The sequence below is a fragment of the Hippopotamus amphibius genome, chromosome 8 (assembly GCF_030028045.1).
Source record: "Hippopotamus amphibius kiboko isolate mHipAmp2 chromosome 8, mHipAmp2.hap2, whole genome shotgun sequence".
Taxonomy (NCBI): Eukaryota; Metazoa; Chordata; class Mammalia; order Artiodactyla; family Hippopotamidae; genus Hippopotamus; species Hippopotamus amphibius.
The window spans coordinates 88,803,767-88,827,997 of NC_080193.1; the positions used below are offsets into that span (position 1 = coordinate 88,803,767).

A 24,231-nucleotide genomic window follows, 5' to 3' on the forward strand; every position below is an offset into this window, starting at 1 on the left:
CGGGTGGGCTGGCCAGGCCGGGGCGGGTCTCCGTCAGAGGACCTGGGCTTCTCTTCTCTGGGAGCAGGGTGGGCAGTGGCGCTCTCTCTTCTTATAGTCCACAGAGCAGGCATGGCACACCAGGCCTCCGCAGAGCCTGGGGAGCAGAGGTGGGAGAATGTGTGTATGTGGGTGCGGACGGGGAGGCGGTAATAGGGTTCAAGAATCTTCGCGTTCACCTGTGTATTTCTTATCTCCCAGCAGAACAGCCCTGGGTCCGTCTCAGGAGGCCTCCCCTTTCCTAAAAGGTGTCCCCATGCCCCACCCCTCCAGGGCCCTCTAACTCCAAATGGCAAGTTCTCCTGACGGCCCCTCTCTCTTGCTCTTTGTCCTGCCACTGTGTTCCCAGGGCGAGGTGAGGGGAGCAGCTTCCTCTGTACAGGAAATCTCTTCCCAGATGAGATGAGCTGATTGATTAATCAGTCTGTTCTTGGAAGGGTTACCCAGTCCCATCTTCCAGATGCCATTCCGTGTCTGCCCCCTTTCCACTGTTCTTGTTCATGTCTCTGCTAAGTGTTGGGTAAAATCAGTAGCCAGCTTTAAGGAGCCTTTCATAAACACCTATTTCCTATGTCCTTCCCTTCCCTGGAGGTGGCTGTGGGCTGGTGGAAACTGGGTTATCCCAGAGGAAGGATTCTGTACTCCACCCATTACCTGCACGGGTACCGTCGAGACAGCCTGCCAAAGATCTTGCTACAGACAACACAGCATCCAGGGGCCATGGAAGAGAGATGCTGGACCTTCTGCCATAGGTTATCCTTCTCTCTGATGGGCAGGTGGAGGTGGGGACACACATACACACACACACACACACACACAGAAGATAGAGGAAGACAGAAAGATGGAAATGCACAGATGGCGAGATGGAGAGGGACAGAAAGAGACACACAGAGACAAAGAGGAGAGAGAGACAGAGAGTGATAGAGGGAGTCACACAGAGATATACATATAGAGAGACAAAAGGAGACCAGAGACAGCACAGCAGAAAGACAGAGATACAGAAATGGAGAGGCAAACAAAGAGGGACAGAGAGACAGGCACTCAGAGAGAGAGAGAGAAAGGAAGTCAGGGAGTTGGAGAGGGAGACAGAGACACACAAAGAAGCAGACAGGGAGATCAGTGTAGAGGGAGAGAGAAAGACACAAGGGAAAAGACGCAGAGACAGACAGGGACAGAGAGGGAGAGACAAATATGGAGAAAGATGGAGAGACCAAGAAAGAGCCATAGTGACAGAGAAAGACAGAGACAAATGAAGAGACAGTGAGAGACATACACACACATTAGAGATCGGTGAGTCTCCAGTCTTTCTGGGAAGATGGATGGTCACACCCAGGCTCCCTTCGCCCAACATAACATTGACCCCTTATTTAAGAACCTCTTCATATCCCACCTCCTCCAAGAAATGCTCCCTGATCCTGAAAGCCCCCAGGGAGCTCTTGCTCCAGACTCCTATAGCATATAATGCCTATTATCTTTCATTTGGCACTCAGTACAAACTGCTTTGTAGTTACATATGTTTATGCTCCTGCAAAACTATTCTCACTGTTTTTTTAAAGGGCGTTTAGGAATGTGGGTTGTTTAACATTTTTATCAAAATGACGTACACATGCACCATTTAAAAATTGAACAGTATAAAAGGATTTATATAAAAGGTAATAGAGGGACTTCCTTGGTGGCGCAGTGGTTAAAAATCCGCCTGCCAATGCAGAGGACAAGGGTTTGATCCCTGGTCTGGGAAGATCCCACATGCTGCAGAGCAACAAAGCCTGCGTGCCACAACTACTGAAGCCCATGCACCTAGAGCCTTGCTCTGCAACAAGAGAAGCCACCGCAATGAGAAGCCCGCGCACCACAATGAAGAGTAGCCCCTGCTTGCAGCAACTAGAGAAAGCCTGTGTGCAGCAATGAAAACCCCATGCAACCAATAAACAAATAAATTAATTAAAAAATTAATTATTGAAAAAAGTAATGGAGATAACTCCTCATTCTCAATGACAAACCACTTATTACATCCTTTAGCTTTTTCTTCTTGCTATTACTCCCATATTTAAGTAATATGCTCATATTCCTTCCCCTTGATTTATCAAGAGAGAACATCTTCCATAGAGTTCCTTGATATCAGAAGATACGGCTTATTTATTATTGTCCTCACTAACTCTTCCTCCTTGCTCCCAATGCAGTTATATCCCTCTTTTTGGTTCCTCTGTTGGTTACTATCGGAATTTTACAGAATATACGCACACATTTATTTCTTACTCATTCTATCAACTATAGATAGCAACATATGACTGCCATTCTGTAATAAGATGGTGCCAGCATCCCTTCTCTTCAGCTCTCCTCCTTCTCCACCTCCTAATTTGTCATTTATTCCTGCAACATTCAGTATGGTAGCCACTAGCCATATGCAGCTATAGGTATATATTTAACCTTTTATCTTATTTATTAATTATTATTGTTATTGAATGAAAGATTCTTTAAATTCTATAGTACTTTACAATTTTCAAACGTTTCACACACATGATTTCATGTAATCCCATAATAATCGTCTTTTAAAAAAAATCTCCTACTCCTATATTGCCCGCCCTTCTTTACCACTTGTAACTACTAGTTTTTTCTCTATATCTGTTAGTCTGCTTCTTTTTATTTTATTCGCTAGTTTGTTGTAAAACCTCAGTTCCTCAGTTGCACCAGCCCTATCTGAGATACTCAATTGCTACATGTGACTAGTAGCTACCATATTGGACAGGGCAAATGCAGAACATTGCCATCTTCACAGAAATTCCTGTTGGATTCTATTCTATACTTAATATGGTTTAGGTGGTAACATTTAGTTTTGTTCTATAATTATGATTGTTTTCTGTGCTTTGCCTTTAGTTTGATTCTGACATTGAAAAAAAGTCAATGAATAGTATTTACATTATTAGACAATATATAAGCATATTGCGTTAGCTGGAGCTGAGATGTGTTCTATAACCTTTCCCTTCTTGGAAACTTTTTGTTTTTCTAGGATTTTCTAATTCCCTTTCTTTGCTCTTTGCATGACTTGCCTTTAACATAGCCTAGTCCCCCTCACCCCTAATTCTTCATCATATCAGATATTCTATTGAGGTTTTTTTCCCCCCGAGACCTCCCTCCTGGGCCCTCAATGCTTCTGCTATAGCTTAAACTGACTGTTTCCTGGGCTTGCTGCCCCCTTATCATCTTGGGAATTCCCTTTTCTTCTCTCATGGGCTAGAACTACTATTCCCTGAATTCTACGTCTTCTGCTTTCTTGGCTTACTTCCTTGTTTTTCTGGAGCACATCCTTAATTAACTTCCTAAGAAAAGCTGTGTGGGAGATGAATTTTATGTGCCCAATCTAAAAAAATATCTTTCCTCTATCATGTCCTCACTTGCTTCATAATTTGGCTAGATATAGAATTCTAGGGCAAAAGCCAGCTTTTCTCAGAACTTGAAAGCATTATACCATGGAGTCATGACATTTGTTTGGTTCTACTTCTTTTACAAGTGGACCTGTCTTTTAGGCTATTCTCCTCATCTTTGCTTTACTGATATTTCACAATGATGCATCTAGATCATTTACCACCTCCCCCCTTTTCCTTTACTGTGCTGGTCACTCAGTGAAATCTTTAAATCTAAAGATCTATGTTTATCAGAGCTGGGAAAGTATCTGATAATCAGCTCCTTTTTAAAAAAATAAATGTATTTATTTATTTGATTATTAGCTGTGTTGGGTCTTCATTGCTGCACACAGGCTTTCTCTAGTTGTGGAGAGCAGGGGCTACTCTTCAGTTGCGGTATGTGGGTTTCTCAGTGCAGTGGCTTCTCTTATTGCAGAGCATGGGTTCTAGGCACGCGGGCTTCAGTAGTTGTGGCACGAGGGCTTCAGTAGTTGTGACTCGTGGGCTCTAGAGCACAGGCTCAGTAGTTGTGGCACATGGGCTTTGTTGCTTGGTGGCATGTGGGTTCTTCCTGGCCCAGGGATCAAACCCGTGTCCCCTGCATTGGCAGGCGGATTCTTAACCACTGTGCCACCAGGGGAAGCCCTCAGCTCCTTTTTATTCTCTCCTTTTTTGGAACTCCTGTATGTTGGAGAAGATTCTAGAACCCCTGGATTGATTCTCTATGTCTCTATTTCTCTCATGTTTTCATTTATCTGTGCTTTTATTCTACTTTCTGAGAGACTGCGTCATCTTCATCTTCCAATCCTAGTGAATTAAAAAAAAGTCAGTGATCATATTTTTAATTTCCAAGAACATTTCTTCTCTTTTGATGGTCGCTTTTCACAGCATCATGGAAGATGGATCTTTTTTGTTTGTTTGTTTATCTTTGTCACTCCCCTTTATTTTCTAGGCTCTCCTCAAATGTCTGGGGATCCTTGGTTGTCATTTCATGTTTCAGAAAGGTAATAAAAGCTGCTAGAGCTCCAAGGAGTAGAAGGGGATGACTGACTTGTAGCCTCCCTTTAGGAGAGATTGGGCAGGGAGCTACCTGCCACTCCAGACTCTCAAATAAAAGAGCACACTGCTCTTTTATTTTGGGCATACAAGTTTCTTTAGAGGAAGACCTTTTAGTCATTTGCCTGGGTGACAGGCCTCTTGCTGTTAGATGTTCTGCCGCTGGGGAGACAGGCAGAAAGCACGGGGTGTACGTTGCTCTTTCTAATGACTTTATCAGCTAAGTTTACTGATTTCTGCCCCTCATCTCACTTCTGCCATCTGTGTTCTTGGCGTCTCTGGGCTCTGAAGTTCTAACTTGGGCTAAATCCAGTATCCACCTTTCCACTTATTTTCTGGCTTGACAGAAGGCAACCCTCATGCTCCACCATCTTTTTTTTTTTTTTTGCTTAGGGTCATATCTTCCACAACACTTCTGGAGGGACATTGTATCATATTATGATTAATTTCTTTAGCACTGGGAAAAAACATTTGTCTCTCCTGATGAAATGGTATTGCTCCTTTGAATGAAGAGTGAAACTTTCTGTTTCTCTTTTTCATCCTGCTACCAAGATGTTCAGAGCTGTTTTAACCCTAACACTTCAGGAGTATATATTTTTCATCATTCATTCAATCTTCTACTTCTCTTTAACAATCATATATTTATATATATGTCTTATTGTTAGCTACCTTAAATTGTTTTGTGAGATATACAGCTAATTTTTTATTTGCTTCCTCCTGATTGACAAGTCCTCAGAGGAGATTATTCCTTAAATTCTTTGTTCTTTCCAGGCTCATCTCTCCCCTTTCTCATCTTTAATCACTTGGATTTTGTGCCAGGGGATTTAGTCCTAGAGGATCCCTCAGCAAGCTTCCAGTTCTAATGGAACCAGAGTCCAATGGTCTCCTATTTCCTGAATGAGGTGAAAGTATAATGTCTATCTGTGAATTATCTCCTCACTAGACTGAAGGTTAGAAAGCAGGTTTTAAACATTTCCTCCATCCTGCAGTGAGCTTAGTGGTTTGAGATTAATCCTGATAGGCTCAGCTTCTGGAACCCAGGACAGCTGACCCAGGATGGGCCACAGGCCCAGTGATCTGAGGAAGTCCAGCAGGCAGGCAGGTGTAGAATATGTGACTACCTCTTGGTTAACCTATGGGCTCCTTTCCCTTCTCCTAACCTTGGTTGGTGTGTGTGTATGTGGTGGTTGGAGGGTGGTTTGCCTTACAGGCAGAGAACTCTATGCAATTTATATGCTGTGCGTCCTTGGTGGCTAAGTCAGCCTCTCTGACCCTCAGTTTTCTCATTTGTAACATGGGAATAACAGCAGGAGATGGCTGAAAGAAGAAAATGAGTTAGTATACACAAAAGGTCCAGAGCTGCTTGATACCATGCTGCCTTCTGCATCCCCACCCCAGTGTCCCGCCCTTACTGAATCAGCTCCAGCACCCGCCTCTTCATGGCTCGGACCAGGTCCTGCTGCCCGCCAAGCTCCTCCTCGTACATGGCATCCCTCCTTTCAGCCTCCTGTTGCTTTTGCTCCAGCTCCGCCTGCAGCCGGGCCCTCTCAGCCTGACACCTGGGCACAGAAGAAAGACTAAGTTCTGAGGGGAAAAGCACAGCATTTGTGTCTGAGCTGGGCTGGGCCGGGCCTCTCCACTACAGGGAGCCCCACCGGGGAAGGTGGTGATGCCCACTGCAGCTGAAGTGCGTGTGTGTGCTCACACACACCCCCTCCCACACCGCACACTACACACTATACACACCACACACACACCGCACACTACACATTATACACACCACACACCCTACACACCACACACCCACACACACCACACACCACACATACACACCACACACTACACACTATACACACCACACACACACACCACACACCACACACACTACATACCATACACACCACACACCACACATCACACACACACACCGCACACTACACACTATACACACCACACACCCACACACACCACACACCACACATACACACCACACACTACACACTATACACACCACACACACACACACCACACACCACACACTATACACACCACACACACACACCACACACCACACACACTACATACCATACACACCACACACCACACATCACACACACACACCGCACACTACACACTATACACACGACACACCCACACACACCACACACCACACATACACACCACACACCACACATACACACCACACACACCACACACCACACACACCACACACACTACATACCACACACACCACACACCACACATCACACACACACACCGCACACTACACACTATACACACCACACACCACACCACACACACACATCACACATACTCACCACACACTACACACCACACACACACCACACACACACACACCACACACACACCACACACACACCACACACTACACACACCACACACACACCACACACTACACACACGACACACACACTACACACACCACACACACACCACATACTACACACACCACACACCACACACACACCACACACCACACACACACCACACACCACACACACCACACACCACACACACACTACACACACCACACACACTACACACACACCACACACCACACCCACTGCACACTACACACACCACACACTACACACACCACACACACACACCGCACACTACACATACCACACACACCCCACACACACCCCACACACACACCACACACACCACACACACAATACATACACTGCATACTACACACACCACACACCACACACACCACACACCACACACACTGCACACTACACACACCACACACCACATACCATAATTTACAACACAGCACACACAACACATATTCACAACCCATACAGGCACACACACCAAGGCACACACACCACACTAGACACCACACACACTACACATACTCACAACATAGCACACACACACACTACACATACACATGCACTGCACACATCCCATACACTTACACCACATCCCCACCAGACATACACACTCTGCACACACTCACAATACAACATGCACCACACACACACCACACATCACACATACCACACACCACACACACCACACACTACACACACCACACACACACACTCCCAACACATCACACAGCACAAATACTTATGACACACCACATACGCACACCATCCAACACAGACACACACACACGCGTCGCAGCGAACCGGGCACTGTGTGGACTGACACCTATAGATTGACTCCTCATCAACAATTCAGAGCAATGAAAACAGGGCCTAGCCTTACATCTTCCTTTAGAGGGAAAAAGCCAACATTTTCATTGGTTTTCCTCCTTTTTCTTTTCTTTTTTTTAAAAAAGCATTTCCATTTTAGGGTTTCCTTGGTGGCTCACTGGTTAAGAATCCACCTGCCAATGCAGGGGACATGAGTTCGAGCCCTGGTCTTGGAAGATCCCACATGCCACAGAGCAACTAAGCCTGTGCACCACAACTACTGAGCCTGTGTCCTAGAGCCCACGAGCCACAACTACTGAGCCCACGTGCCACGACTGCTGAAGCCCGAGCGCCTAGAGCCCGTGGTCTGCAACAAGAGAAGCCCCTACACTGAGAAGCCCGTGCACCACAACAAAGAGCAGCCCCCGCTCTCCGCAACTAGAGAAAGCCTGCACGCAGCAACGAAGACCCAACACAGCCACTAAATACATAAATAAGTAAATAAATAAGTTTCCATTTTAAAATGTAATTTTCTGGAAAGGCTTGTTCACAATCCTGGCGGCTCTCTGGGGGAAATAGGTGTCTGGGAACCCAGGCCGGATGGGCTGTGCCAGCTGTAAACAATTGTGGTGTCTGGGGAGAGGGGGTAGGTGGTGTAGGATTTGAAGTGACTTTTTGGCTTTAAAATATGTTGAACATTTTCATTACATTGTCTTTTCAATTTAAAAACGTAATCTTAAACACATGGCTTGCTTAAATTTCTGTTTCAGTTTCGGCTTGGAAATGCCTCAGCTCTATGTTTGCCTCTTTCTTTTGTCTTTAGTGGCTTCCTAGAAGGTTCCAAGAAATCTAATGGACTAGAAATAAAAAGGTCCCAGCCCCAGGTCCCAGCCTCTTACTCCATTGCTCAGATGAGCGGGTGTTGCAATGGTGGTGCCTGTCTGGTGACCTCTGGATGCGTGTGGGCGTGTGTTTCTGTGTGTGTGTGTGTGTATGTGTGTGTGTGTGTGTACCCATGTCCCCAGCTGACTGTGTTTGAGGGGAAGAGGCTTGATAACGAATTGAATTATAATTTTAAAAATTCTGCCATGTACCATGCTGTAGGGAGGCAAACTAGGTGGGCCATGAGATGAAACCGACAAAAGCTAGCCACCAAAATTCCAAGTCCCTGAAGCCTTAGGAAGAAGTGACTTTTAATGAACATTCTAGTCTTCAGCCTCTTCATTTCGGTATTAGGATTTCATTTTCCTGAGCTAGTTTACTTGCCCAGTGATCCCAGGGTTTCTGATATGGCTAGTGTGGGCCCTAGTGTGACCCCGGCGGTTAGTGTGTGTCTTTGTGATAAACCAATAAGATAATTGTGTGACAGTGACAAAGGAGGGGCCAAGATGCAGAGCTGAGGGGGCGCTCAGGAGGTTTTCTTAGACAAGGAGACATTTAAACAGATCTGAAAGACAAGGAAGCAGCTGTATAAAGCCAGCCAAGGGCACATGTGAAGTTCTTCAAGTTGGGAAGAACTTGGCTTGTTTGAGGAAATGAAACAATGGCTAGTGACACTGTAATTCCATGAAGGGCAGGGCTGGGCAGGCGGGAGGTAAAGCGGAAGGTAGGCAGGGCCCTAGGAGGAGTGGGCTTTGATCTCAGTGCAATGGAAGCCATTGAAGCATTTTAAGTATTTAAAGTATTTCATGGGGCCGACAGACGCTCCTAGGGCAGGCGAGGACATGGAAGGAATTATAGTCTATTGAGTACCTACTATGTGCCAGGCATGGAGCTTAGTGCTTTATAGCCTTGTTTTACTGAATTTTCACAAATTTATGGGACAGGTGATATGGCTCTCGTTTTATAGGAAAGAAAATAGAGCTTCAGAGAGTAAGTAACACTTGTCCAGGGTCACACAGCTTGGTAAGTGAGGGGAGCAGAAATCTGACGGCAGGCTTGCCCAGCTCTAATCCCTTCTTGTCTCCCCATACTTGCGTCCATGCAGGGTCCCGATCACCAGTGGTCTGTGGCACCAGGGCTGAGTGGGCAGCAGGTGGGAGAGAGGGATGGATTCTTACGGTCCTGTGGCATGCTCCAAGGAGCTCAGTTTTGCCATCCCAGATGGGGAGAAGATGTGATGTTTGCCTAATTCCCCATCTGAGGACCTTCCACATGTACCTGTCCTAATCCCTTTTGCTTTGAGGTCTAACCCGGAGGGCAGAGGAAGCCCACCTTCTTGGAAAGATGGTCTCACAGATCCTCTGTGCTAGAAGAGATCCAACCATTTCTTTTTGCAAACCAGGGACTTAAGGCTCAAGAGGGAAGGCCAGTGTCCCAGGGTCCCATAGCCAGAAAGCTAGGGAGCATGAATAGGAAGCCCAAGTGTATTTTCATAGCCCTGGGAAGTCTGCTCTGGGGCCAGCTACATCTCCCCTGTGCGTCTAGCCTGGAGCTCTGCACCTCCACCCACCTTGAGTCTATTCTCCACGCCATAGCCAGAGTGATCCTTCAAAACCCCAAGTCAGAGCATTAGAATCCCCTGCTCGTGACTCTGCTCCTACAGCTTGTGGGAATCTCTGCTCCAGCCACACACCTGCTTGTCCCCAAACTCACATCTCCTGGGCTTTTGCATCTGCTGGCCCTCCTGCCTGGAGCACGCCTCTCAAAATACCTGCATGGCCCGGCTTTTCCTGTGTTTGTGATTTCTGCTCAAATGTCACCTCCTCAGAGAGGGCTTCCCTGACTCCAATTCTAGATGATTCTCCTGTCTCTCTCTCTGGTCCCCACAGGGGTCATGACTACCTGATATCGTATTTCTACTTGTTGATCTATTGTCTGTCTCCCTAGGTCTTTGAGAGTAGACATTGCCTGTTCTGTTCCCTGCTTGTGGCCATAGTAGAGGCACAGTAAATATTGTTGACTAACCGCCTGGGCCCCCATGGCCCTTCTGTGCGCTGGTGGTGAGATACCGTCACCAGCATGAAGCCCACACCCCTTTCCCAGGGGCGAGGGGTTTGTCTAAGTTCCTTGGATCCCAGGAGGCGGGGGCACATCCTTGTTCAGGCTTCAGGAGCTTCTGTAACTTACCACCTGCATTCCAGTGACTCCCTGGTGGGTCCCCTGGCCCGCCCTCTCTCCCCAACTCCACACTCAACTGCCCGCCCAAGGCTCTACTTGGTGTCTAACACAGGTCTTGAACTTAGCAGGTTCCAAACCCAACGCCTGAGCCTTCCTCACAAAACTGCTCTGCCTTTGTGACTCTAGCTTTCCAGTTGGTCAGGCTGAAGACTCAGAGTTATTCTTGACTTCCGTCTTTCTCTTACACCCCACACCCATCCTTCGGGAAGTCTGAACTCATGGTGGGTCCAGGATGCTGCAGCTCCTCCGGGCCTCCGTTGCCACCAGAGCATCCCAGCTCCCCTTCCTTGCCGGTCTCTCCACTTCCAGCCCTGCTCCCCTACAACTAGCTCCACGGAGCAGTGGGCTTGAGTCCTTGAAACACAGGTCAGCCCAGAATAGGCACAGCCACACAGACAGAAGGCAGAGGAGCGGTTGCTGAGGGCTGGGAGGTTGGGGGAAGATGGCAGTGACTGCTAATGAGTACAGGGTCTCTCTTTGGGGTGACAAAAATATTCTAAAATTGATTGTGGTGACGGATGCACAACTTTGTGAATACACTAAAAACCACTGAATTGTTTTTTAAAAGCACGGAAACATATTTTTAACATGCAAACAGTCACGTCATGTCCCTCCTCTGCTCAGGACTCTCAGTGGTTCAAAGTCAGGTCAAAGCCAAGGTCCTCTGGATGACCTAGTAGGGTCTGCCATTACCCACCTGACCTTTTCCTCCCTCACTCCACTGGGGCGATAGTGGGGTCCCTGATGCCATGCCCCTTCCCACCGCAGGGCCCTGCTCTGGCTGTTGCCTCTGCCTGGAACACTCTTCTACCACATAAACAAATGGCTCACTCCTCAGCTCCTTCAGGTCTTGGCTCAAATGTCACCTTTCCAGGGAGGCCTCCCCGGTCAGGCCACCTCATTCGAAATATCATCCTGGCACTTCGCATTCCCCTTCCCTGCTTTATTTTGTTTTCTTCTTAGAACTTATCCCAATCTGACATCCTATGTATTTTACTTACTTGTATTTACCAGCTGCCTCCCCTACCAGCATGTAAGCTCCACACGGGCAAGCATTTTGTCTGTTTTGTCCGTGGGAGTGTTTTCAGCACATAGAACAGGCCTGGCTCTGAGTGTTTGTGTAGTGACTGAATGATGGATGGGATGACGGGGCACAGGACAGGGGTCTGTGAGACAGGGGCTCCCCCAGCCTCAGGGCGCAGCCTGGAGTCTCCCTGGAGCCTCCCCGCGTCTCCCTCCAGACTGACTCGATTCCCAGAGATGGACTTGGGTGGGCAAGGCCCCTGCACTCACTTAGGGCTTGAATCGTGGGATTCCTTGCTGACCAAAACACGGGACTCAGCGGAGCATCTGGTGGGAGGAGTCCCAGAGGCCTTTTTGGGTTGGCTCCTGGGTCCCTGGGCTTCTTTCAGCCTGTTAAGCAGTCAATAGATGGATCTGTGATTCAGTCTGAATCACAGCTACACAGGACCCCCTGGGGGGTCAAGGCAGGTGTCAGCTGCGTGGGAGAGACCAGGCGGGTGGGCTGACTGAGGCACAGGGAGACCAAGGGAGCGGCACACAGAGAGGCTGAGTCAGACCAAGGAAGAGCTCTGCATAATTTACAGATAAATTATGACAAAGAAACTGAGACACTGGAGACTGAGGGGGAAAGTAGAGACAAAACGTGCACTTTGGACCCTTGAAGTGAATGTGATGGTGGGAGGATGAAGATGCCGGATGCTGCGAGAGCCTGAGTGGGGAGACAGTGAGGCTGACACACAGGCACTGGGAACAGTGGCTGAGGGGTAGCGTTTAGGCCCACTGGTCCTGCAGTCAGTTGTAGGGCCTGCCTCTTGGCTCCTCTGCTAACTAGATGATGTTGGGTGAGTTGTGTAGCATCTTTGAGCCGTAGCCTCCTCATCTACAAAATGGGGGTTCTTGGAGGACTGATCTCCTGAAGTTGTTAGGAGGACGCACTTGGAACAGTGCCAGGGAGGTAGTAAATGCTCAGTAATGACAGTTAGGATTACGGTAATCAAGAGGGTGAAAGAGAGACTGTACAACAGGGAACAGGAAAATTTTGAGAGGCAAACAGAGGAAAAGAGGGAGACTGAGGGAGTGGGGCAGGGGTGTGGTGGGGCAGTGAGGCTGCCTGGGTGGAAAAGAGAGCAGGGAGCCCAGAAGAGGCAGCAGAAAGGGGCAAAGGTGCACGTGGGAGGGAAGGGAGGGACGGGACGCATAGACCTCTCCTGGGGCTCCTGAGGGAGGCCAGCGAGGGAGGGGGCTGGCAAGGGGGAGGGGAGGCCCCTAAGAGTGGGGGGCAGGAGCTCCCTAAGAGTGAGAACAATGTCCCGTATGCCTGGCATCCCACAGTTGTGCCTGCACAAGGCCTGGTGCATGGGAGGTGCTCAGAAGATGCTTGCTGGTGTGACCGTGAATCCGAGCCTCCTGTTCCCTGGCCTCCTGGCTCCCATGCCCAGCGGTGCTGGTGGTTGCCTAGGTTACCTGATGAGCTGCTCCTGCAGTGCCTTCAGCTCCCCTTCCTGTTCCTTCAGCAGCTGCTCCTGGTGCTGGGCCTGCTCCTTGGTTTTCTGGAGCCCATGTCTGAGGCTCTGAGGGCAGGAGAGGGTAAAAGGAGGGGAAGTGGAAGCTGAGGAGGAGGGCAGAGACCCCAGCCTGGGGCCTGACCTGACAGACACCCCCATGAGATCCCAGGCCATGTGAAACAGTCTTTGGGTGGAGGGCAGGACTGGGGACAGCGCTGCAGGTGCCGGTGCCTGGCTCTGCCCCTGGGTGAGCCTGGAGCCACCGCTTCTGCCTTCACTAAAGGATGCGAGCTACAGACATCAAGGATCTGGAAGACTCTGGCTGTGGAGGATGCTGGAGGGAGGCTTGAAAACAACCTGGGTGACCTTGAAGAGAAGCATCCACAGGAGCAATTAGGTGGGGCCTGCAGCAGCATAGATATTGGGAAGAAACCTGCCAATAATAAGAGCTCTGGAACTTGAGAACAAGCAACTGTCCCAAAGAACTGTTGGGAAGGGATCGCAAACCCAGATGTCTACGGGGGCTGGGCAGGTAGCATGGATGAACAAAGTGGGCCCGGTGTGAGGCAATACGGAGAGGTGGGGATCGTGGTAAACCAAAGAATGCATGTTCTTCATGCGATGCACTGAAGAACTTCCAAATCATAATGATCCTGTGCGGCCCAATGCAAATTGGTCTGTGGGCTGGAATGGCCCTGGTCCATCCTTGGACACACCCACCTGTGGGTCAAGTTAGAGAAAGGGAGCAGAGACAGTTACAGAGCTCAACTGCTCTCACCTTGACCACATCCTGCAAGGCCATCTCTGCTTCTTCCTCCCTCTTGGTCACACTGGTCACTCCTGTTTGTTCCTGGGGCTTCTCTGTGGTGGAGCCTTCCTTTGTTCCCAGGCCCTGAAGGACCCGGAGCTCGCCCGGGATGCTGGGCCCCTGCCCATCCTGCCTGCTTCCTGATGCTACATCCCTTATCGTCCCTTTGGGGCTGGAGGCCAGCAACCTATGGCTGTGACTCCGCTCTGCTTCCCCTTCGTTAGTCCCCTCTGCTGTTCTCTGGCCGTCCACATCCAGCAAAACCCCCCTGCCCTCAGCCTTTGTCCCTATTACATCCTTCAGAGTCCCTTTGGCCCCCTCCCCCTGTCCCTGGATGCTGGGTGTTGAGTTCTCCAGGCAGATCCCTGTCCTTGGAGCTCTTTCTTCCTTGTCTCGCTGAAGCTCCTCCCCCTCTAGTTCCCACATGCTCTGGGGCGGCCCAAAGCTCCTGGGATCTTCCTTCTTCTTTTCCAGAATGGGGGGATGATGTATGCATTGCTGGGACCTGGGGAGTCCAGCCAACCTGTCTTCCCTGGGTGCATCTTGCAGACAGACAGCTTGGCTGGTACATGGTTCTTCCGGGTGGACTCCTGTGGGGTCTCCATATGTGGGTGAGATCTGCAGAGAAGCCCCAAACCCATCATCCCTCTCAGCACCAACTCACCAACTGGTGCGTGGGAGAGGCCACAGTCCTAATCCAGTGGGCTTGCTAAATATACAGGTTCCTGTGTCCTCCCGCCGGAAATACTGATTCAGCAGATCTGGGGTAGCGCCCAGGAATCTGAATGTTGGCCACACCCCAGGTGGACCAGATGCCCAGGCTTTGATCTGATTAGGGAGCAGCAGGGCTTCTCAACGCCTTTTCCTTCCTCACTTCCTTTACCTCTATCTTCTGCACTGATCTGATTTCCCCTAAGTTCTTCCCACCACTCTCCTCTGATCTTCCCCCCTGAACTTGACTTCTCTGTGTTTCCGTTTTCTGGTCTGTAAAATGGGAATAATAATGCTTCCTTATAGGGTTGTGGTGAAAGCTTAAATAGACCGTCAGCCCCTAGGAGTCAAGAAGCCTTCTCTGTGCTCCCATGTTCCTGGGAGCGCCTGGTCACCACACAACTTGCGTTTCAATGTGTTCCTTTAGGGTCTGTCTCCTCGAACAGACCTGGAACTCCTTTAGGTCAGAGACTGAGTTACAGCATCTGCACCGGGACCTGGAAGCTGGTGGGGTGCAAAGTGATGCAAAGGATGATAACTACAAGCTACTCTTTATTGGGCACGTAGCAGGAGCCTTGCCCTGTGCTGCACCTCGTCTGTGCCAATGCATCCTCACAATCACCCCACAAGGCACGACAAGTTATGTGCCCAAGGACTATGGTTAGTAAGGGATGGAGCTGGGATATGAACCAGGCAATCTGGCTCTTCAATTGCTCCCTAAATTGAACTGAGATGTTTGCAAATTGTCCAGCAGAGGTTGTTTCCCTGGGCTGTTTCCTATAAGCTTCCAGTCACCCTCCCCAATATTCCTTCCTCCCTGGGGCCCCAGCGGCACCTGCAGTTGCTGCCAGTGGTTCCCTTCTCTCCCTGACATTGTCACCACCTTAGGAATATGAGCCTTTGCTTCTGTGGCTCCCCAGCCCCTAGGTCCACACGTTGGCCTCTCCCTCTTTGTCCAGCTGGGTCAGGGCTCAGTTACGTCTCAGCCTGGGGGTCCCAACAGAGATAGAGAGGAGGCAACTAGAGTGAAGGTTGGGAAGAGGCACCTCCTTTGGGGAATCTTTGATCTTTCTGGGTCTTCTTCCCTGGGTCCGGCTGGAATTGGAGCAGCAGGATCTGAAAGTGAAAGAAGGAGGGGGACCCTGGACCTCTCTCTAGCAGTGGTCTTGGTCTTCAGATGCAAGATACCCCATCTTTCCAATCTTCCCACCACCCATCCCACCTTCCTGACCTTCCACCTTCATGCATGCATTCTTCTCTCCATCCACCCATGCATCCACCCTCCATCCATCCTTCCATTCCATCCCAATAGCCACTAATTCTTCTAACTATCTACCCCAACCATCCAACCAGTCTTTGAGAGTGTCTGCTATGCATCGTCATGGGACACCCTAAGATGACACTGGGAAAACAGAAGGCTAGGGAGGTGGAGAACCAGGAGTCAGGGAGCAAGAAGGGATGGAGGAAAAGATGGGGCTGGGGGTTGAGGGCTTGGGGTTAATTTGGATGGGTGGTGGTAACGGGAGCAGGCATTGAAAAGAAGCTTCCCTCCACACTGGCCCCACTCACTCTGAGAACATGGGCCAGGCCTCATCCAAGTCAGGCCGCTGCAGGTCCAAGTCGAAGGTCACCCCGTTGAGAGCATAGAGGGAGTCCAGGATGTCTTCCTGGAGTTCAGCGCACACCAGAGGGCTCTGGGGGCCATACCACTCCCTGTGTCAACAGTGATCAAGCACCGCTGGCCTTTGGCCCTGGTGCGATTGCTGCCCCCGGCCTCAGAGAATGCACCGCCACTGCACACCATATTGGGAAGGTGCCCCAGACAGGGTTATGGCACTTGGGGACCAGGAGGCCCAAGCATCATGATACTACCAGGACTGAGATTCTAACCTCCCCTCTGCCCTTTCTTCTTTGACTTTCCCTTTATGATCCTTATTTTAGTTGTCCTTGACCTCAAACCACCCTCCTGGGGGTAAAGAGGGCTCTTCATGAAGGAGGGACATGAGCTCAGATGGTTTCTGTAGCCCCACCTGGTAAGCTCTGGGTTCAGGAGGCAGAGCTGCAGGGACTCGGCCAGCTGTCCGTGGGTGAGGCAGAAGCGGATGAAGGCCCGGCCTTTTCCCAGCGGGGTCTTCAACTGCAGAGCACACAGGGGACAAGTGGGGAGATGGCAGTGTTAGGACAGAGGGAACTCAACTGGCACAGAGGGAGAGAAGATGGAATGAGTGATTGATGAGAAAGGGTGTCATGGGACTTGAGGCTGTGGGAGGAAAGAAGGTGGCTGGAGGGGTGCTGGGGGAAGGACTAGCAACAGGTGAGGACCAGATAAGCGGGGCTATGGTCAGCGGAGCTGGGATGGGTGAGAAAGGGGCCTTGGGCTAGCCTGTGTCCCCCCCACCCCCTCTGGCCTCTGAGCTATCCTCATCGAGAGCCTGGGGGCAGGACCCCATCATGCTGAGGCCGGCCTCCCTTCCACCTGGCCCTGGATACCTTGTCCTGTGAGTGGACAAAGCGGACTGGCTCCGTGTCCCCCCGCTGCCGCCACAGTGCCATGCAGAGGAAGTCCCAGTAATCCTTCCGAGGTCTCAGGAAGCTCTTCTGCTCTTTCTGGTCAAACTGGGGCAAGATAAGGGAAAGGAAAGTGTGGAAATATTTCCTCCCAGAACACTCTGCATTCCAGCGTATGAGTGGTATAGGGGAAAGGGCTTGTGCAGACAGACTCACTTTGGGTCCTGGTCTGCCCTTACTGGCTGTGTGACCAGGAGGAAGCTGCTTGACCTCTCTGAGCCTTCAGTGTTCTCATTCATTCATTCCAGAAATACTTATTAAGTACTTACTATGTTCTGGGCCCTGTTTTAAGCCCTGGGGTTACAGCAATGATCAAAAGGACTAAGCAAAACATTTAGTATGTTAGATTGCACTGACTGGTAAGGAGAAAAAATAAAGCAGGGAAAGGGAATGGAAAGTGTGTGGTGTGTGCATGCATGTGTGAGATGTGTGTGAGATGTGTAAGTATGTGATGTGTATATGTGGTGTGTGTTACAAATGTAGGGTGGCTAGAGAAAGCCTCATTGAGGAGGTTTTATTCAAGTCCAGATCTGAAGGAAACAAGGCACCGTGCTATCCAAATTTCTGGGTGAAGAGCTTTCTTGGCAGAGGGAATAGCAAGTGCAAAGGCCCTGAGGTAGGTGCTTTCCTGCTGTGCTTTAGGAAGATCAAGGAGGCCAGTGTGATTGGAGTGCAGCACACGAGGGGCAGACTGGCTGCACACAGCACACATCATACACACACACACCTCACACACACATGCACACTCACACCACACACATGTACACACACATAGCCAGAGAAGTAGGAAGGGAATGTGTTTGTGGAGGGGATGGGGATAGGCTGGTTGTCAAGCACCTTAGGGGGTCAGAGGGAAAAGTAAACAAGGTGGGCACGTAAAGGGCTTAGCCGGGCACATAATATGTGCTCAATAAAAGCTAGTGATAGTGGTGACTGCGGCTCTAACCAGCAGTGAGGAAGGCCAGTCCGAGGACATCCGTGCCTCTGAAACGTTTGTCTTTAGAGCAGCGTGGCGGACCCAGCCCCACCCAACCCTGCCGCAGCCTTGTCCCACCCCACTTCCCAGGCTAAAGTGACAGCCTCCAACAGTGAGGTTAGATGTCAGAAAGGGTTTGCCGATTGACAGAGATGAGGCCACGCGTGGTGACAGAGAGAGGCAGTGGCTCTTCCCTCACCATCTTGGAAAGCCCGTTCAGGTTTTGGTTATCGGAACCTGGAGAGATGGGAGAGATTGGGGGGAGGGCCCTACCTGCAGCAAAAGCTCCAGGCAGCCGCAGAGTCTGTGCAGCTCAGCACTGGCGTCTGTCACCGGCTGCCGCCCACCCCCGTAGCCCTGGAGGATGGCGTAGACGGCCGCTGTGGGGAGGATGGTGGACGTCAGACCCCAGACAGTGAGGGCTCTGAGGGAAAGGCTCCCGACACCCCTCACCTCTCCCTCAGTTCTGTCCCAGAAACTCTCCCAGGATACACTCACCCTTCAGGTTCCTGGTCATTTTGAGGACAGCGCCTTCTTCTGCCATGAGTATTTGAAAATGACGCGATTCCTTGTGGCTCTAGAATATCCGAAGAAGGAGCCTCTGGCTTTAGCTGCCCAGCTCTCTCCTTATACAAAGGAAGAATCAGAGCCTAGAGAAACAATGTAACATCTCTAGGGTCACACAGTGAGTTCACTGGTAGGAGAAAACCCAGCTCTTTCCTGTAAGGCAGGTGGGAGGACGCTGGTGTGGCCCCCACCTCCGGAGCCATTCCTGGGTGCCAGGCCCTGAGTCCTGTACCTGACACCCTTGTCTTATTCAGTCCCCATAATAACGCTGGGGGCTTATGAACTCCATTTTATACCGAGAGAGAGGCGCTCAGAGAGGGTAAATATTTTATCTAACGTCACAAAGCTCCAAGGGTGAAGGTAGAATTTGAACTCAGGGTTCTGTGCCTGCAGGGCCTGTGCGCTCAACCATGACTGGCTGTGAGCAGCCCTGTGAGTGCTTACGTGCGCCAGACCTGTGGATGCTGGGCTGGGGGGAAGTCACTCCCTTCCCCACAGGGGGACTTGCCAGAGCAGTCATCATCCTTGGGACACACATTCATCCTTTCCTGGGCCCCAGCTGAGTGGAAAATGTGTATTCTTTGAGGAAAAGGAGGGAGAAGTAAGGCGAGGCCCCAGAGCGGGGCCTGGGCCAGAATGCTGGGGGTGTGTGGGGAGCAGGGTTTTCATCCCGCTGCTGGCTCCCTAGTGAATCTCAGCCTGTCAGGTCCTGGGGCTCAGAGAAGAATACTGTGGCCCCTGAGGGCCTGTGGGCTGATTCTGAGAGCCTGAAGAAAAGATGGGGATGCAGTGGGAAACCCAGGTGTCCTGCCTCCCAGGCTGTGGTGGCTGGAATTTGGGAGTGAGTGGGAGTGAAGGAGGGCTGGGATGCAGAGGAGGGGAAGGGAGAAGGAAACGGAGGTAAATGAGGGAGGGTGAGTGGGGGATGGCACACAGGGAGCACGGTGCTGGGAGTCAAGAGACCTGGTTCTCCATCCTGGCCCTGCTGCTAGCTCACTGTGTGACCTGGGGTACATCCTTCGCCTTTCTTGGGCCTGGATTCCCCCATCTGTGGACCAAGGGGTTGGACTGAGGGTCTCTGCAGCTCCTGTTAGCCCAGATGATCTGTGAAATCCACGAACACCTAGATGGACCTCCTTCCCTTCCTCATCTCTGTCCAGGGTTCCTCTACCCTTCCTCCTGGCCATCCCCAGACCCACGGGTCTTCTTGCTACTCACCTGGGAAGCGCACGGAAAGTGGAGCACTGCAGCCTGAGCCTGTCATTTGTGATTGAGCGCTCTGCACAGCGTTCCCCAGAGTTTGCTGTCTGGGAAGTGACTCACGCCCAGCCCGGCACCCTGGAGGAGGAGGAAATATTGCTCAGAGCAGGAGGAGCAGAAGACTGAGGTGGGGGGGTGGGGGAAGAATGGGTGAGATGGGGGGATGGTTCCTCTCAGGCCGACCTGGGGTAGATTCACGTGTTGGCCCGACTGGGGCCTGGACTCACCCGTGAGGTAGTAGCAATTGCTGCTCTGTAAGTTCTTTCACTTTCTCATCACGGTCCCTTGCTCTTGTCTTTCTTCCTTATCGCCACCAGGTGGCACAAAGAGGCTATGATGCTGCCCGGCCTCTACTGTCACTTGGTTGGAGTGTGGTGCAGGTGTGGAGGGGAGGACAAAGGTCCCACCTCGTGTCTCCCCATTTCTTCTGGGGGGTCCGTGTGAGTGCTGATCACCAGTGCCATCCCCTGGGTTCTGGGACTCACCCCTGAAAGGATGAAAGTGAAAGCACTGGTGAGATCCTGTATTCAGGAACCCCGGGGAGTGGGCTGCCCAGGTGGGCGGTGGCCCTCCCACCCTGGCTGCGCTCTGCCTCCTTGAGGCTGGGGTCTTTCCATCATGGGGTCCCCAGGGGCTAGTCCTGGGGGCCGAGAACAAGAGGAGCAGGCACCTGCGAGGACTACGAGTTTCCCAAGCCCCCAGGAACCGCACGTAAACACTGGCACACGCGTGCCCAAGCCTGGCTCTGTCCTCCCGCCGGGACTGTCTGCCCGTCTCTGGGACTTGGTCTCTCGCGTGCAGAGGCTGCGTCCCCCCCTCTGTCCCCCGTGTCCCCGTCTCTCCCTCTGTCCCTCATTATCCCTCCTTATCTGCTTCCTGCCTCTCCCGCCGTCGCGGTCGCTCTCTCGGCGGGTCCGCCGCCCCCGCCCCGAGACCCCGCGCCGCCCCTCCCCGCGCCACCGCGCCCTCGGGTCTCCCTCCTCACTGGCTGCGTCCGGGCGCCCGTGTCACCGCCCCTCGCCGGGCCCCGCTCTCCCCCGCTTCCTGGAGCTGCGGGCCAAGGAGGCTGCGGGCGGGGACGGGCTGGGGGCGTCGCCGTCCCCCTCCCGACGTCGCCGGCGCCCTGGGCCGAGCGCTGGCCAGGGCCAGGGGCGGGCGGGCGCCCGGCCGGATGGGCTGCACCGTGAGCTTGGTGTGCTGCGAGGCGCTGGAGCCCGGGCCTCCCTGCGGCCCCCAGCCCCCGGGGAGCCCCCCGGCCCCCGCGCCGCCCAAGTGCCGGGAGCCCCGGGGCTCGGCCCGAGCCGAGAGCAGGCGGCTGCTGCTTCAGGTAGGGCGCCGCGCGTGGGTGGCGGGCAGAGCCCGGCTCACCTGAGACAGGTAAAAAGCCCCGCCGGCGAACCGCGCGGCACAGGTCGGTCGGGGCGCGCTGGGGTCAGGACCCGGCGAAGGGGCAACGAGTTAGGTCGAGGTCTCACCTGGCTGTCTTGTGCCCTTGGGAGAAGGGTGACGTGAGACTTGACCCTTAAAAGGACAAATAGTTCAGGTGAGGTTTTAGGAGCCACCCAAGAGGGGCAGGGCCGGGCTTGCTGGGAAAGGCACCGAAAGGGTGAATTTCCCCCAGCTGGTCCAGGAGTTGACTGTGTGTCCCGCAGGTAGCTGGGGCTATCGTCTCTGACAGGGCTCTGTAGCCTGGAGGGAGGGGGCCTTCTGAGTCAGGGAGGGCCCCATCACAGCCAGGACGGACCTGGAGATGGTGGGGGAGTTGGACCGTCACTCTTGCGTTATCTTTAAGTCTTGGAGCCTTGCAAGTAGGAAGCTGACCCAAAGGGGTGGGAATAGGCCGGTGCAAGGAGGCAGGTGTTTGTTTCGGGTGAGGCATCTGTCCGTGAACCAGCAGACCTGGTGTAGGTGTGGGCACTGGATTTCTCCAAGGAGGAGGTGGGGGAGATATTTGGGGTCACCAGGGACTAGACAACCTTGCTCTAGGGTCCATGCATAATCCCAACCTACCTCCCTGTTTGGAGACTGTGAAGGCTGCAGCCTCCAAAGATTTGTTTGCTGTGTGGGGTTTGGATTAGGCTGGTGTCTTGCATCCCTCCATCTTGGAGCTCACAGAGTCTGGGCTACTCAACATGTATGGTGTGGCCACATCCCCTTCCCCTTGTTCCCCTTCCCTGTGGCAGCCAGTGAAGCCATGTGTGTGTGCGCGCGTGCACGCACCAAAGTGACCCCTCCATCCCACATGACTGGATGTCCCTCCAGGTCACAAATTTGGCATATTTGTAGTTGGACTCCACAGTGCCAGGCATAGGGCTGGACTTGTAAACTGAATTCTGTCCTTCCTAAGCTCTAGCCACGGTTCTCACCACGATGACCAGCTGCGGTGAGGGACAGGCTTGGTGGGGTATGGCTGTTGCCTGAGTCCTCTCAGGGGCTGGTGACCCAGGGATGATCCTGTTGGAGGCCTGAGCCTAGCTTTGGGCTCTGGGGGTAGGGTGAGGCCTGGGGGTGTCAGCTGGGCATCCCAGACTATTGCCTCTTGGTCCTGGCAAAGGGGCAGAGAGTGGAGGTGACATGGCAGAACTCTTGGACTTTAGGGCCCCTCCCCAGGGGTCGTCAGGGCTTCTCCCCTGCCTCAGAGCCTCATGAACCCTCCTCTGTCTTTGAAAGTTTCCAGGGGGAAGTGAGTTCACAAGCTCCCTCCCTTATCTGTTCCTGTCTCAGACCCTTGCTGACTTTACTGTCTTTTGGTGGGTCTCCGGATACCCCGTCTCCCTACCTTCTCCATGCGATGTGCGGCCAGCAGTAGGGTGGGTGCTGGAGGGGCATCTGACCAAGGGCAGGGACAGGGACAGGCAGTCAAGGCTGAGCTGGAGGAAGGAGCCGGGGGCACAGGAGGTGGGTGATCAGGGAGAGGGGAGAAGGTGGGGGCTGGGCCTGTGCCTGCGTGGGTGTGCGGCAGCCACAGGGACGGGCATGGGGACGCGTGTCTGTCTGCATTCGGATGAGCTGGTTTCTGAGCGGCCTCTTGAGAGAGCCTGGCGCTCACCCATGACTCAGCCTGCCTTTATCTGCAGAGTGAAACTCTGTCCCAGTCCCAGCTTGTGCCCGCCGCTCCTCTGGCTCTGGCTCCGGCGGGGGGCACTGTTGCTGGTGCTGTCTCCCCTTGCCAGGGCCCTCATTCATACCATAACTCTCAGGAGACTTCCGTCACCCTGGAAAGGGCAGCCAGGCCGCCTATCACCTCACCAGAGGAGGTGTTTTACCACGTTCTTGTGGTGGATAAACATCTCTTGGGCTCTCAGCCTCCCTCGGGAGTCAGGGCTTAGAAGCTACTCAAGCATCTCGGCCCCTAGCCAGGGCACTCCTACTGACAGGCCTGCCACTGAAACACAGACCCTTCTTGCCACAGACCCTCCCATTCCACAGGCCAAACTTCTCTCCTTGGGCCACAGGCTGTGCTCACATAACTCCACCTGCAGCCTCGCTCCTCTGTCTCCCCTCTGGCAAGCTCCCTTCCCACCAGGGCATCTTGTCCTCTTGCCCCTGCATGCTGTCCTGACTCATCCTCCTAAGCAGCCTGTCCTCTGCTCCGACCACACTGCCCTCCTCACTCTGGTGGCCTCTTTGTCCCCCCAGACATCATTGCCCACACCTCTCTGCCCCCCTGGCCAGAATTTGTGGCCTGCTTCTCCTCTTGGCTTTGAGGAAGGTTGCCCACCTTGGTACCCATGCCTCTGGGCCTCAGCTCTGGATTAGTGGAGCCTGGTGGTGCAGGCCTTGCATGCTTCAGGTGGCCTCTCCAGGGTCCCATGACCGCCCTACACCCCGAGCCCTGCCTTGATCCCACACAGCAGCCTGACAACATCAGGAGAAGGGAAGGTGGGGCTTGGCATCCCTCCAGAGCATTCCCGCCAAACCTTCTTGGACCTGGGTGCCAAGGGGCCTGCAGGGCATCTCCAGGTGCCAGCCTCGCCTCCTTGCTCTCTGCGATATCCAAGAC

General features: G+C 52.4%; 2 protein-coding genes across 21 annotated transcripts in view; one reads left to right on the top strand and one right to left on the bottom strand.

Annotated features, from left to right (window-relative positions):
* Positions 1-24,061, bottom strand: RUFY4 (RUN and FYVE domain containing 4). Of its 16 annotated transcripts, none has more exons than XM_057745135.1 (16): positions 23,950-24,061; positions 21,704-21,749; positions 20,456-20,715; positions 20,187-20,306; positions 18,900-19,051; positions 18,675-18,781; positions 17,348-17,473; positions 16,888-16,994; positions 16,427-16,570; positions 15,904-15,973; positions 14,117-14,764; positions 13,298-13,404; positions 12,104-12,223; positions 5,909-6,055; positions 694-804; positions 1-136 (listed from the first exon to the last, which is right to left on the bottom strand). In XM_057745135.1, the coding sequence occupies exons 5-16, from the start codon at positions 18,943-18,945 to the stop codon at positions 34-36; spliced, it is 1,836 nt and encodes a 611-aa protein (XP_057601118.1). In that variant the 5' UTR covers positions 18,946-19,051; positions 20,187-20,306; positions 20,456-20,715; positions 21,704-21,749; positions 23,950-24,061; the 3' UTR covers positions 1-33. The 16 variants fall into 16 exon arrangements, with proteins under 16 accessions (XP_057601118.1, XP_057601117.1, XP_057601116.1 ...); XM_057745134.1 differs by lacking the exon at positions 23,950-24,061 and adding an exon at positions 23,008-23,114; XM_057745133.1 differs by lacking the exon at positions 23,950-24,061 and adding an exon at positions 23,008-23,114 and having other exon boundaries at positions 21,597-21,749.
* TNS1 (tensin 1) overlaps positions 21,318-24,231 on the top strand; it is a 225,851-nt gene continuing 222,937 nt past the window's right edge. For 3 of the 5 annotated variants that reach the window (XM_057745122.1, XM_057745131.1, XM_057745123.1), the window contains exon 1: positions 21,322-21,555. In XM_057745122.1, coding sequence (XP_057601105.1) covers positions 21,400-21,555 — 156 coding nt within the window. In that variant the 5' untranslated portion in view covers positions 21,322-21,399. Of the gene's footprint in view, positions 21,556-24,231 lie in introns of all 5 variants that reach the window. The other 2 variants (XR_009055069.1, XM_057745124.1) reach the window with 2 other exon arrangements.

Excerpts from the sequence above, each read along its gene's own strand:
- RUFY4 (XM_057745135.1), bottom strand. The coding sequence starts at position 18,945 with ATGGCAGAAGAAGGCGCTGTCCTCAAAATGACCAGGAACCTGAAGG. Across the intron at positions 18,782-18,899 it reads AATGACCAGGAACCTGAAGG|CGGCCGTCTACGCCATCCTC; the intron begins GTGAGTGTATCC and ends TCCTCCCCACAG. Across the intron at positions 12,224-13,297 it reads CTGCAGGAGCAGCTCATCAG|GCTGAAAGAAGCCCAGGGAC; the intron begins GTAACCTAGGCA and ends ACTGCTTAACAG.